We start from the raw sequence: 14,051 nt of genomic DNA, 5'->3' as shown, positions 1-14,051 counted from the left end.
AGCATAGGTAAACTCTGCCAAGTGGGGGCCTCCAAAGGGCTTGCTAGAAAATGCGGGGCATGGTAACACCCTTCTCCTACTTTTCCCACCCCAAACCCTGGGAGTAAGGTTTCAGGGGATATAATGTTTCCTCCAAAAGTCCCTGTGAATGGGCTCATGCCCTAGAGCTATGAACTCCTGCCTTTGCCTCCTATCCTCACTTACAGAATTGAGAGGGTCACCATCATTCATTAATTGAACTTGCCTTCCTGCCTCTCTCCTAGCCTCAGACCCTACCCTCCCAGCAGCCTTTTACCCACTCTGCCTTCTAGCCAGCCAGTCACCCTCCAGCACTCAAGTCTGCCTGGCAGAAATCCAACCTCTCATCAAGCCAGCCTGGATATATGGCACCCACCCATCCGCCACACCTGGCACCCACCGAGCCTCCCTGATAACTGTTCACCCTGCCACCAACCAATCATGCCCTCATCCTGCTCCAACCCTTCCCAAAACCTTTTGCTTGCATCTAGACAGAACCCCCCACTAAAACACCCCTCCTGCCTTGTCCCCATCCTGTATGACAGGCATCCTGGTTTTTCAGCTTGAAAATCTGGTCACCCTGTACCTCCTACATCTGCAGTCAATATGTTCCAACAACCCCCACCTCTGTGCCTCTCTCAGGGTGGGGTAGCCAGTTGGTGGCTCAGCGATGTACCTGAGAACCAGTACATTTAAAAGGGTAAAACGTTTAACTAAAACTGGGCCCCTAACACAAAAATTGTGTAAACTTTAGTCAACAGAATGTGTGCCCCTGTGTATGCATGCACATTTTCCCCTTGAACACTCTGTCTGATGCAAAACCCATTGACTTCAGAAGGAGTACTTGCACTACGTTCATTGGACTTCAGAACAGGCCCATTATGTGCTACAAGAAGAACAGAATGATGCACAAAGCAGTAGTGACTGTACAACTTCATTTTATTTTGTGTGCTTTTATAGGATATAAATAAAATGACAAAATTACAAAATTTATAACTGGAAGCCCAAGCATATTTACATATATTTGTTGCAGTGAGGCTATTATTTACTTCGTTCCTATACAATTTTCCTTTTGGTACCATATTTTTCAGTTATTTTTACTGTCAATTTACTACATACATATCAACAGTGAATAAGCAAAATATGTACAAGGAACTATTTGTTCAAGTAAATTGAATACTGTATTAAAAGGTTTTCATGACTCAGAGCTATAGGCTTAATTAAACCATATACAATTATCAATTTTAAACCAAGTCCAGTTATCCATTTTTGGAATTCACCAATTGATGATTGTAATGGAAAAGCTCAGTTAGATATGAAATAATAATAATAAAAAAACATTAAGACAACCGCACAATTTATCAATATCTCTATAATGAACTTCAAAATGATTCACAATTTGACTGGATAGAACGATATACATTAAAATGTAATTTTTCTCCTATAATGATATTTGCACCGTTATAATTCAGTTCTACAGAAATATACATTATGGTATTATACAAATACTCCACAGACATTAAAAAAATTAAAACACTTGAAAGAAAATGTAAGTAAATTTCATTTCATCAAGCAAATGCTTAACCATTTTTGTTTCATGAAAACAGTTTTATTACTTTGGAATTTTTTTCTCTTTCTTTTTTTTATTTAGAAAAATGTCTGGAATAGAACTTCTTCTTTCAAACAAGCTTTCTTTGACAGAAACCTTGATAGCAAAATCTGTAGTTTTGATTATGTTCTCTAGAACCGCTGTTGAGATTTTAAAAAATACTAGTAGAATTCATGACTAAAGCAACAACAAACTGTGTAAATTGTTGTATGTGTACTGCAATGACTAGTCTGCTTCGATTCTACTCCCATCAGATGAACCACCTAGTGCATCCACCATTGATATTTTGCTAAAGGTACAGTAGCAATTGTTTAGTCAACTTTAAAATAAACAAAATCTTTCCTAGTTAATCTGACTTCATCTCCTACAGAAATATTTATGTTCTCCCATAGTATTCTTTTCCATAAAAATATCTAATACAAGACACATTTTCTGTGCATTATTCATTCCTCTTTTTAACTAATCATAAAATTCTCATCCTTTGTCACACTGTGATAGGTTATTTTTTTAAGAGGATCAAAGGACAATAATGATTACATATAAAACCAGCACATACAGAAATTGGGGTAACTAATTTCTTGTTATTTTATTATTATTTTTAATACAATAAAGAGTAATTAATTCTTAGGAGTTCAGGGGTTTCACAAATATTGTATTTAATAATTCTATTTCAATTAAAACCGGCCAGGATTTAAATAACCAACCAAATGCCATACTCATAGGCAGCATTAATGTTAGTTTAGAGAACTTTTTAAAAAGTAGAATCCTAAAATAAGAAATCAAAGAAAGCACTGTGGCGGAGTCACAAGAGGACTGCTTGAAAAATATTTCCTCACTCTCCTTGCAGACTGTAATTTAAAAGTCTTCACATAGTGTCATTCTCCTGTCAGTGCTGCAGGAAGAAATAATTACCAGCCTTTTTTAGTTAGTTACAAGGCCACTCTTACAGTGCAGTCTTCCTCTCTACTGGATTGAAATGTTGCCGTAAAGGAAAGGCTGTGCTGTGACTACTTGGAGTGCAAGGCACAACAAGAACCAGAGGACTGTTTTGTATCAGAAAATTGTAGTTTCATACTTGGTATTAATTCCTCTTTTGGCTTCTTGTCCAGGTTCTACAATCCATGGTAGATTGGCAAGAGTCTTTTGTTCAGATGGATCTATCTGCTTTAAAACAAATACAAATAAATTCACACACTTAACTGGATCAGCACTTTTGTACAAAACATCTCACATACTAGTTTTGCGTCTGCTGAAGAGGTCACAGAATAAATCCCATGGTTTTACCATCACAGAGAAATCTGTACAGGACCATAGCTTACTTATAACTAAGCTTTATTAACGGCTTGATCCTGAGATATGCTCTAACCTTTTTTAATATAGAGCCAGATGACAGCACCAGTGGCCAAACATTTTTCTTTCTTAAGATAATTTACGAAGCAAAGCATTCTGTCACACATCACAAAACTGCAAGTTAATTACCTTATAGTAAGTGGAGGTTCTTTGAGATGGGTGGTCCCTATCTGTAGTTCTCTGTGGGTGCACATGTGCTTCATGTGCCCAGAGCTGGAGAATTTTGACAGCAACATCCATCCGTCCACGCATGCACCCTGGCTCACTTCCCACCTCCAACCAAGGAGATAAAGAGCGGGGCAAACTGACCACCTCTCCAGTTCCTTCTCTACCACAAAACAGACGATCCAAAACAAAGGGGAAGGAGGGTGGATAGTGGAATACAGAAAAGTACCACACATCTCGAAGAACCTGCAGCTATTATAAGGTAAGTAACCTCTTCTTCGCATGCTGGTTCTTAAGTGTATTCCACTGTGGGCGACTGACAAGCAGTACTCAACTAGGAGGAGGTTGTGAGGCTATAGATGGCAGAGCCGAATGAAGGACTGCCATTCCAAAAGATGCATCAGCAGAGGAGTCCTATATCAAAGCAGAGTCTCGCAAACATGTGGACAGAGCTCCACATAGCTGATTTACAGATGTTGAGTAAAGGCACCTCTTGAAGTGATGCCATAGACATTGCTTGTGCTCTTGTGGAATGAGTTCTTACCCCAGGAGGTGGGAGAAGATTAGACAGCTGATAAAGCAAAATACAGCCTGAGATCCATTTTGAGATTTTTTTTTATATCCTGACCCCTGACCTTCTTTTCTTCTGAGTATGTGTGTGATTTTGGGAAGTACACAGGTAAGTGAATTGTCTGGTTCAGGTGAAACTCAGAGACTACTCTGGGGGTGAATTTAGGGTGTAAACATAATGAAACTTTGTCCTTATGGAATATAATGAAAGGAGGATCCGCCCTCAGCACTCCAAGCTCATCTGGCTGAGGTGATGGCTACCAGGAATGCACCCTTCATGGACATGAGAGAGACATGGAGCAAGAAGCTAATAATTCAAAAGGAGCCTTGGTGACTACTGAGAGAACAAGGTTCAAGTCCCATTGAGAAGTATCTTTTTTTTTCTTTTTTAAAAAGGTGGAAAGGTTCTGATTAGGCTTTTCCAGAATCTGCTCGTCAGTGGGTGTGAGAAGATTGAAGAGCCCTGTGAAAGTGGAGGGCAATCTGACCTCATTCCATTAATAGCTACTCTTTGTTTGGGGTTGTTTCACCACATATGTATTCACTGAATAGTAGTTCTGTCCAGCCTGCATTTCTCCAGCTTTCTTCTCAGAGTGTGTCATGTGAGCCTGTGCCAAACACCCTTGCTGAATTCCAGGTATACTATGTCCCCAGTATTCCCCCTATTCACCAAATCAGGTACCCTGGCAAAGAAGGAAATCAAGCTGGTTTGGCATGATTTGTTCTTGGTAAATCCATACTGGCTGGTAGTGATTACCTCTTCATCCTGCAGGTATTCACCAATTGGATGTTTTGTGCACTGCTCAAGTAGCTTCCTAGGTATCGAAGTCAGACTGACTGATCAATAGTTCCCTGTTAATGAACTGATCTGTGTCCAAGAGGCCATCCCCCATCACCCTTGCTGGGCAGGCTCCCAGTGGATGGAGCATTCAAAAGGGAGCAGCTCAACCCAGTCTGGGCTGGCTGAGGAGGAGAGTGGTTGTGTGCAGCAGCCTCCTGCTGGGAAGCCACTGGGACTCCAAGTTGCCAGGGCTGAATCTCCTAGCTGCACCATGGGAAGCCAGTCAACTACAGGAACAGAAGGGGATGAGTTGCTGTTGCCAGTGGAGGAGCTGCCAGGGTTGAAGCAGAGGGAAATTGAGAGGGATCCCACATCCAACCCTGGAAACAACACCGGAGGGACTGGGACGAGACTAGGACGCGACTCAGGGAATGTGCCTGGGGATATTGGGACCTGAACCCGGTGTCAGGATACTTGGTTTTGAAGAGCCCTGGTTCAGAACCTGGTGGGGGAAGGGTGGGCCTTGGTTCCCCTACTCTCCCCACTCTATAACAGGGTTTAAAAGAGAACTGGATAAATTCATGGAGGCTAAGTCCATTAATGGCTATTAGCCAGGATGGATAAGGAATGGTGTCCCTAGCTTCTGTTTGTCAGAGGGTGGAGATGGATGGCAGGAGAGAGATCACTGATCATTACCTGTTAGGTTCACTCCCTCTGGGGCACCTGGCATTGATCACTGTCGGTAGACAGGATACTGGGCTGGATGGACCTTTGGTCTAACCCAGTATGGCCATTCTTCTGTTCTTACGCACTGATTGCCACCAAGTGGACCCGTAAGGAGCTGACAGATAAATCTGCTGTCTTTATGGAAAGGATACAGTCCAGAATGAGAGTAAATACCCGTAGCTTCTAGGGGTGTGTGTCGTTTATGTGCTCAGACAGAAGAACGCTTCCACTTGGCTAGGCAACATTTCCTAGTGGAATCCTTCCTATTGTTAAAAAGGATGTTCTGTACAGGTTCAGAACATGACCGCTCTAAGGATGATGCCCATCCAAAAACCAGGCTCTGAGATGAAGCAGATGTGTGTTGGGATACTTGGTCTTGCTGTTCCTCTGGGTCAGGAGGTCGAGAATGTTGAAATAATGATCAGTGCCCGAGACAACATGTGTAGGAGGTTCAGGAACAAAAACTCTCTGGGCCAGTTGGGGACTTGTGCCCTGTCCTGCTGAATCTTGCGCAAAACTCGAGACAGGAGTAGTAGTGGCATAGGGAAGGCATAGCTCAGATGGTTTGACCATGGAAGCAGCAGAGCATCATCCTGTGCGTGGCAACCTATGGCTCCTCTGGAACAGTAAATGTTGCATTCCATGTTTGTTCGGTAGGTCAGCAAGTCCCTGGTGGGGGGTCTCCCAGAGAATGAGAATATTGTTCATCACAGAGTCATGTAAGTCCTACTTGTGATTGACAGAAAAGTGTCTGCTGAGAGAATCCACTAGCACATTCCGGTTTCCTGGTAGGTAGACTGCTGACCCGGTAATCTGATTGCTGATGCACCAGTTCCACAGACTGACAGCTTCTGCACATGGGAGATGGATCTCGCTCCTCCCTGTTGGACGTAAAAGACAGTTGTGATGTTGTCCAACATTATGAAGACACAGTGACTTTGAATGACCAGGAGAAAGGCTTTGCAAGTCCTTAAAACTGTTCATGGCTTTAGAACATTGATGTGCATCCTGGACTCTCGAGATGTCCAGGTGCCTTGTGCTTTATGTTTGTCCATGTGCAATCCCCAACCCAACAGGTAATGATCATCCTGTCCGGTGCAGAGGCGAGGAAGGGAACACCAACACATACCTGGTGGAGATTCTTCCACCATAACAGGGACAGTTTCACTTTGGTGGGATCAGTCACTATGGTGTTCGCGGATTGTCGGTTTGGCAAGTACAAAGTTTGGAGCCATGCTTGTAGGCAATGAGGGTAGAGTCTTGCAAACAGCATGACATAAGTGCATGAGGCTATATGGCCTAGGAAACAGAGACAGGTCCTGACAGGCACTCGTGGGTTGCTTATGACCTGGTCCATAATAGTGTTCATAGCTGAAACCTGTCCTAAGCAGGTAAGCCCTTGCCATGGCTGAATTTAAGGAAGCCTCAATGAAGTATAAATTCAATGTAGGGGTGATGATGGATTTTTTTCCAGCATTTACGCTGACCCCCCAAAGGATAGAGGAGTTGCAGCATTGTCGAAGTCAATGTACGTGCCTCTTGGCATGACCTGGAGCCAATTGTCAAAATGCAGATGATGGTGTAGCCACAATGTCTCATATAGTCTTTTACTACAGCAAATACCTTGGTAACTACCCTGGGGAGGTAGCAGTGCTGAAAAGGAGTACTCTGTATTGAAAGTGGTCAGAGCCCACCATGAATCTATCTGAGAGAGTGTCTGTGAGCAGGGTGGATGTCCACACGAAAGCAGGCGTCCATGTCAAGAACTGTAAACCACATGTCCTTTTCCAGGAATGGAATTATAGATGCCAACATCTCTATAAGGAACTTGAGTTTGTGAATAAAGAGGTTGAGATGGCAGAGGTCCAGACTGGATTTCCAACCGTCCTTCTTTTGGGTATTAGGCAGTATGGCAAGTAAAAACCACCCCCTTAGTACTGCAGAGCAAGCCACTCTATCATTCCTCACTGTAAGGAATATTCCACTTCTCGCTTGAGACTGTTCTAGTGCAGTGGTCCCCAAACTTTTCAGGGTCATGCCCCCCCTTACTGCTGTCCATGCCCCCCCCAACTGGGGCCAGGAGCAGGGGTGTGACTCAGAGCGGGAGATGCAGACAGGGTAAAGAGGGTTGAGGCTGAGGCTGTAGCTGGGAGTGGGTCTGGGGCCCGGGCTGGGAATGGGGCAGGAGCGGGGCAGGAAGAGTTGGGGCGGGGGTGGGGGCTTGGGGGAAAGGGTGCAGTGTGGGTGGGGCCTGGGGGGACCAGGGGTCAAGCACCCCCTGGAAACTGGGGAAGTTGGCACCTCTGCCCCTGGTAGATTTATAACCTCTCTCAAGAGGGCGGGACCCAATGGAGTGGGAGACTCTGGGTCTGGGGGAAAGTGAAAATATCTTCAGGAGGAGTGTAGGTTTCAGCTCTTCCCGGAGTGAGAAAGGTCCTGGCCACCCAAACCACAGTCTGTGCCTCAGCTATTGAAGACAAAGATGATACTGTGGGTAATGCTCTTGGTGATTGGTCTTCATCGGTGCTGGTGGATCCCACGGTTTCTGTTTGGGGGATACCAGAGGCACCAGTGTCCTCGATCACAATCCAGTGCTCATGGACGCCCTTGACTTGAGGGCTTTCTTGTCATGGTTTGGGACATACTAAGTTCTCTTGGTCTGAGCTTGCTCAGTTTAGGCAGCGATGAATCTGACTTCTTTGAAGTGGGTTTGGAGGAAGACTTAGCCTCATGCTTATGGGAATTCTCCCAGCTCACCTGACAAGACGTCACTGAAGGATCTGTGGGGGTAGACCCCTTCGCTTTGGACCTGGACCTTGTGGCAGGAGGTGCACTCCTTGCTGAGTCAATCTGATATTGGGGCGGGGGGTGGCGGGGGGAAAAGTTCCCTGGCCTGGGTCTGACTGAGGCTTCATGGCCTTTTCTATTAAGTGCTTCCTAAGGTGAAGTTACCACACTTCCTGGGTCTGGCAGGGGAATGAAGGGAAGGTATTGCACCTTGCCATGATGTGGGTGTCCCTGAGGCACTACAAACAGGGTGGATGGTCAATGCTGATTAAGAAGAATCGCGGGCAGGAAGCCCAAATTTTGAAGCTGAGAGTCCTGGACATAATGTGGTACCCCCAGGTCAGGGAGGCTAACTAAGTAACTCTGAAACACTAAAGTGATCAGATACAAACTTTAAAACTCTAGAACTATGAACACTATTTACAGATATGTACTCATATTCCCAGAAAAAGGAGAAATCCAAAGCTTTGGACTCTGGAGGTTGCAAACCGGACTACGTGGCGGTGAGAAGGAACTGGGGAGGTAGTCGCCCCAGCCCATCTTTTATCTCCTCAGTTGGAGGCATGAGGATAGCCAGGGACGCATGTGCGGACCAACGGACTCGACTTTCACATTTCTCTGGCTCCATGCACATGGAGTGTGTGCATACTCACCGTGGAATATGCATAGGGACAAGCAGTCCAAGAAGAACAATACCTCTGTGCCATTTACACACTTCAGAAGGGAGTTTTAAATTGAGTTAAATTAATAACATATATGTGCTAGCCATGCTGACCGTTCCATCTGGCCTTCATTTGGGAAGGAGTATCAGTTTAGATGAAATAACTTCACCAAAAACCAAACTATATCTAAACAATTTTTATTTTAGGTTAGAAATGTGGTTGCTTTCTTTTCAGTCCTGACAGATGCTTATTAGATCTTCTGAGACTTCAATATTAGAACTGACCAAATTTCAGACCTTCCAGTTCACAAGAAATTTTGACATTAGTTTCAGCCTGATTTGGATGGGTCAGTTTCACTGCTGCTATTGAGTGGTGGCCACCAGTAGAACTGACATGAATCATGTCAGCAGCAGCTGGGGATCCTGATAGCCATGGATCTGGGGCAGCCACGCCATGCAGAGTGCTCCTGGGGTAGGAACCCCAAGGCTTCCAAGCTCCCAGGCCAGCTGGCTCCCTGACCTGCCCAACTCCCATTCCTGCAGCCTGTGGTGCTAACTGCCCTGGGAGTCCAGCTCAGCCTCCAGGAGCCTGAAAACCCCCGACTCCCAAATAAGCTGGGGCTCTCAGGACTTTCAGGTTGCCTGCTGCAGTTGTGGGAGCCTAGACCTTGAGAGCCACATCTTGTGCTATGGCTCCCAGGGATGCCATGCTCCTGACTGCAGCAGCAGGGAGCCTCGAACCTCAGAGTCGTAGCTCAAGCCAGGATTTTAGGGCTTTCAGGCTCCCCGCTGCTGAAGCTAGGAGCTGAGTCCCAGTTAAAGCTGGGACTTCCAGGATTTCCTGCTCCACTACAGGGAGCCTGGAAGCCCTGGGGTCCCTGGACCCAGACCAGACCGCATGGTTGCCCAGGAACCATGGACTTTTGAAGCCCACTGTTCCCAGTAGAACCATATGCATAATTTGACAAAAATTAATTGAATCCGAAGTGTTTTTGTGAAATATTTAAGCAAGTCATCATTTTTGATTGAACTCTTTAGTTGGACAATTCCTGACTATACTCAAACTAGATTTTAGCAATCTCTTGGACTGCAGACTGTCTTTAAGTCTCACAATTTCTAGCTCTTTTCCAAGTTTCCAGGAAAGAAGTTGTGTGTGTGGTGGGGGCCAATGAATTCTGGGACATCTTTAAGTTCTACATGCTCCAAATAATATTTGACTAGTTCAACCAATACCCAAAGATGAGATTGAAGACCTTTCTTTCTTAAGTGGAATGTCACTATAGATCGTGATTTTGTTAGGAATTGTGAAGAGGGAGATCAGGTCAGGGAACCTGTTTGGGCTTATGGAGAAAATATTAGAAAGGCGGGTTGGATTCCAGAGAAGAGGAGCTTTGAAAGCAGGGAGACTGTTGAGGGTCAAAAGACAGGAAGAAAAGAGAATGAGCTGGTTCTGATGGGAGGAGAAATGTAAAAAGATAGAACAGGAAGAAAGGATAGAATATGAAGAAAGGAAAAGGAAGATAATTGAAAGTTCAGTCAAGTCAAATTAGGATTCAGTTGTCAGAGGCCTTATCTGAACCAAAATTCTGTGCTTTTAAAATTTGCCAGTCATTGATTTGCATCTGCAGTGATACTGTATTGGGGGAAGTCAAAGGCACTCAGTTAGAAGATACAACAGGATTATTGTGCTAATACTTGATTGTCCTCAGAGGACTGGTTTTTGGTTAGTTTCTAAAGATGAAGATATCAATGTTATGGTCTCATACTAGTGTCAAAGTTTAAAAAAAAGGGATAAAATACATCACGCTACATTTTGTGTTGATTTACACCTTGTCGCAATCTCAGTGAAGTCAATGTGATCGCACAGGTTGTAAATCAGAGCTGATTGTAGTCCATGGCATTTAAAACAGCTACATTACACATGGAAATAAACACTGAAACATGTCAAGCAGTGGAATAACAGCATAAGAGATGCCTGACTAGTACTACATATACAACTCCTTAGAGTGGAAGGGTCTGAGATAAAGTGTTACAAGTTGTTGGCATGCTGAGATTCTACAACTCCTTGCAGACTGTCTTTGGAGTGATGAGTGGATGCGGCCTAGCTTATCTTGGGGGGTGCTTTTCTGACCAAACAAATATGTAAACTACTATCAGATTCATGCCAACGTATTTTTTTGTATAGCTGGGTTTTGATTTTCCTATTTGCTACTTACCACAGACTTTCGAATACTAACACGTGGTTTTGGAATTGGTTTGGTGGGTTTATTTTCAAAGCTTTCTGGGAGGGTTGAAGAATGGCCTCCTTTTCGTGCTTGTAGTGCGAGCTGGTAGGCTACCTCGAATGCCTGTCCAAGTGTTAGAATTATTTCATAGGCTAAATTCTGGAACAACAACAAAACATTCAAAATTAGAGTTAGGATAAATTAGCATTTATGAATATTAATTAGGGACAATCCTGCCTAGTGCAGTGGGGTAGACTTTTACATGCCTGTAATGTACAAGTCAATGCTACCATATAAATATATTAATAATACCAATAGAAAAGATCTAGCAGGACATCTTCAGTGTATCTTCAACATCTGTGATTCAATGTATATCTATCAAAGGGCAATCAAAGTGTGATTTGCCTTCATAAAAGGCATTATTCAATTATTGTACACAATCTCTCAATTGCTAAACATTAAAACAGGTGACCAGATTAGGTCAGTGTGGCCTACTGACACCACATTACCAATACATAAATTGATGTTCTTGTATTTCTTCTCTGTGGCTTAATTCTGTGTTCCAGCATGACAATTCAAGAGAAATTCCTGTAAGTTTTATTTTAGTGACAGATCACAGAACTGAGCCAGTGGAAGGGGAAGGTGAGCCAAATCACATGCTTCCTCAACCAAGTCTGTGTGCATCATCCCCCAGCTAACCTTGATTGACTCGCCTTCAAGATGCCACCCATCTTGTTCCGTTATTTCTTTAACATTTTACCCAGCTCTGCTTCAAGCCTGATCTCCCGACATGCCCTCTTTCAAAATCTGCAGTTGGAGTCATTACTTTCCTTCTCTTGTGTCTCTGAACACTCTGTGCTGCACTATCAGAGAATAGCAAAGGAGCAGGAGGGAACTCAACTTCAGTGAGCATTTCCAGAAAATCTAAAGGAAAATGTTACAAGTGCACCCTTCACTTTACTGGGCTGCAAGTTGAAAATGCCGTGAGCCACATTCTCAGGCTTTGTCTTTTGCAGGAACTGGCCAAAGGGCTCTTGGGTGTTCAAATTCTCATTTAGAACTAGAACATCAGAGAATCCTGGGAGGTTACTGTACATCGTTGTGTGTTTGTTACCAAAGAAGTCAGATTCTACTAGAATAAGACCACTGGGTGATTGCATAACTAGAATAATACGAGTGCTCATTCATTGAGTATATGCAAAATGTAGATAGAATATTTGTTAAAGTAGCTGCTTGCTCAAAAAGTTGTGAAACTTGGGCATTTGGATTTAAGGGATTAGTGTGACCATTTCCTTTGGTTTTGAGTAATGTCGGTTCAGCTTCCCTGTGGAACCTTTGAGCTTCAGATATGCACAAAACCCAAATCTCAAAGTGAAATTTAGTGGAAACCACCATGCTTCACTCAGTTTCAGGTTGAAACCATGCTAAACCAATCACACATGACTTTGATGCAAAGCCATACATTTGCACAAGCTCACTGAATAGGTTAGTGAATCCTTCAGCTAACCGTGTGTATGTTTCTAGTTTGTAAAAAAACAATGAAGCCATACAAGATTTGCATAAGTATAAAATCTGCCCTTCACTAGTTAGACAGTATAATTTTATCCTATCTCCTTACTTCAAGCCATAAGCTAAACCCCCACTGTCGTCGTGAAGGTATTTTCTCTCATACTCTTGTAACACCCACTTTAGGAACAGTGTACCAAATTCAGACCTTCTGAAAGCAGGTGCACCTCCAATCATTTCAGCTAACAAAAGGGGCCAATTATTCCATCAGTTGCACAGGTGCAATTCCCACTGCCTTATGTGACAGTTGCATCCATGCAAATGATTAGGTTCATTGTAACTGGCTCCCAGATTTGCATTTGGCTCATTATAAAAACAGCATTGGTCACTGTCCAGTGATAGACTAGATAGAAAAATTTACTTTTTAATTTGTCCATCCAAATGTGATCAGCTGCTGTCAAGGTCCCTGGGTAGGCTGTCCCTGCTAAGACCCTTTTCCAGTCCACTGAGTGCACTCTTTTCAAGTGACAGGCCCATGCCTTCACTTCTGTTTGGGATGGGATCTCATGAGCCAAACACTTTCTGACTTGGTCTCTGGGTTACACCCCCCTAGTTGCCAATCATGCTGTAACAGCATATGTTTGCAGTGATACAGAAATAGCTTATTTAAAACAAAGCAGGATTTATTTTGCCAAAATGTACAAAGTGCCCCGCAAAGTGGATTTAAAAGAACAAAGAGACTTATATGCATATTTCCTTACCTAATCTTAACTGCTATTTCTATAGCTCAGGAAGATGTGTCTTATTTCCTATCTCTGAGATGGGAGAACTAGCCTACACTTCATGCCGCATGCTTCTCCTGCCTGTGAATGAGTTCTTCCAGTGTGTTAGCTTTTTCACTGACACACCTAGGGCCAGTTCTCCCAGCTCTCTCACCGTCCCCTTCCCTTTTCTAGGATCTTTGGGGTTTCCGGTCTCCTTTGTTCCCAGGCTTAGCCCTGGGCAGAGTAAAGACATTCTAAACTGGATGGAGCCAGCTAGGTAACTTCTCCCCCTAGCAGAGGGCCCAGTCATTGCTCTCTTAGCTGCTTTGAGAGTGTGTACCTGAAGCTGTCTTATATCTTAGTACTTGTTGTGGTTCCTGCCCCTAGGCCAACCTCAAGCTCCAGTCTGTCTTAACCCTTTGCATTCAAGTAGGCAGCAAGATAGAAATTGAACAGAGAAACCAACTCATCCATGGCATTCATAAGAAATAACACAGACTTTTTCTCAGTTCATCACAGTTGCTATGATCACATCTACCACCACAAGCTGCTCAAGGTTTCATACCTTTGACACTGAAATCACCTACCTGAACTGACAAGAGTAGGGCCAACCACCTGACTTAGGGAAACCTGGCCAGAATTGGTCAGTGCTGCAGATGTAGTTTGCCACAAAAAATTCACAGATTTTAAGGCCTAAAGGGATCATTATGCCAATCTAGTGTGAATCCAGCTGAACATAGGCGACAAATTGAGAAACCCATTGGTCATATTTGCCACAAATGTATAGAATGACACATTTTATGACTCCCAACGGAGTGCCTATGCTAATGTCACAAGATTAAGACTTTAGAGACACATCCTGCACTGCTGTAGTAACATGACAGTGCAC

At 43.7% G+C, this 14,051-nt stretch overlaps 1 protein-coding gene across 12 annotated transcripts in view; it reads right to left on the bottom strand.

The window, feature by feature from the left end:
- Positions 1-939: 939 nt before the first annotated feature.
- The window catches only part of ANKS1B (ankyrin repeat and sterile alpha motif domain containing 1B), a 736,839-nt gene continuing 723,727 nt past the window's right edge, over positions 940-14,051 (bottom strand). For 7 of the 12 annotated variants that reach the window (XM_043545507.1, XM_043545502.1, XM_043545499.1 and 4 more), the window contains 2 exons: positions 10,884-11,051; positions 940-2,791 (listed from right to left, as the gene is read on the bottom strand). In XM_043545507.1, the coding sequence (XP_043401442.1) occupies positions 2,681-2,791; positions 10,884-11,051 (279 nt within the window). In that variant the 3' untranslated portion in view covers positions 940-2,680. The remainder of the gene's footprint in view (positions 2,792-10,883; positions 11,052-14,051) is intronic. The other 5 variants (XM_043545504.1, XM_043545515.1, XM_043545516.1 and 2 more) reach the window with 1 other exon arrangement.

The sequence above is a fragment of the Chelonia mydas genome, chromosome 1, assembly GCF_015237465.2.
Source record: "Chelonia mydas isolate rCheMyd1 chromosome 1, rCheMyd1.pri.v2, whole genome shotgun sequence".
Taxonomy (NCBI): domain Eukaryota; kingdom Metazoa; phylum Chordata; order Testudines; family Cheloniidae; genus Chelonia; species Chelonia mydas.
This window is presented reverse-complemented; position numbering and strand designations above follow the sequence as displayed.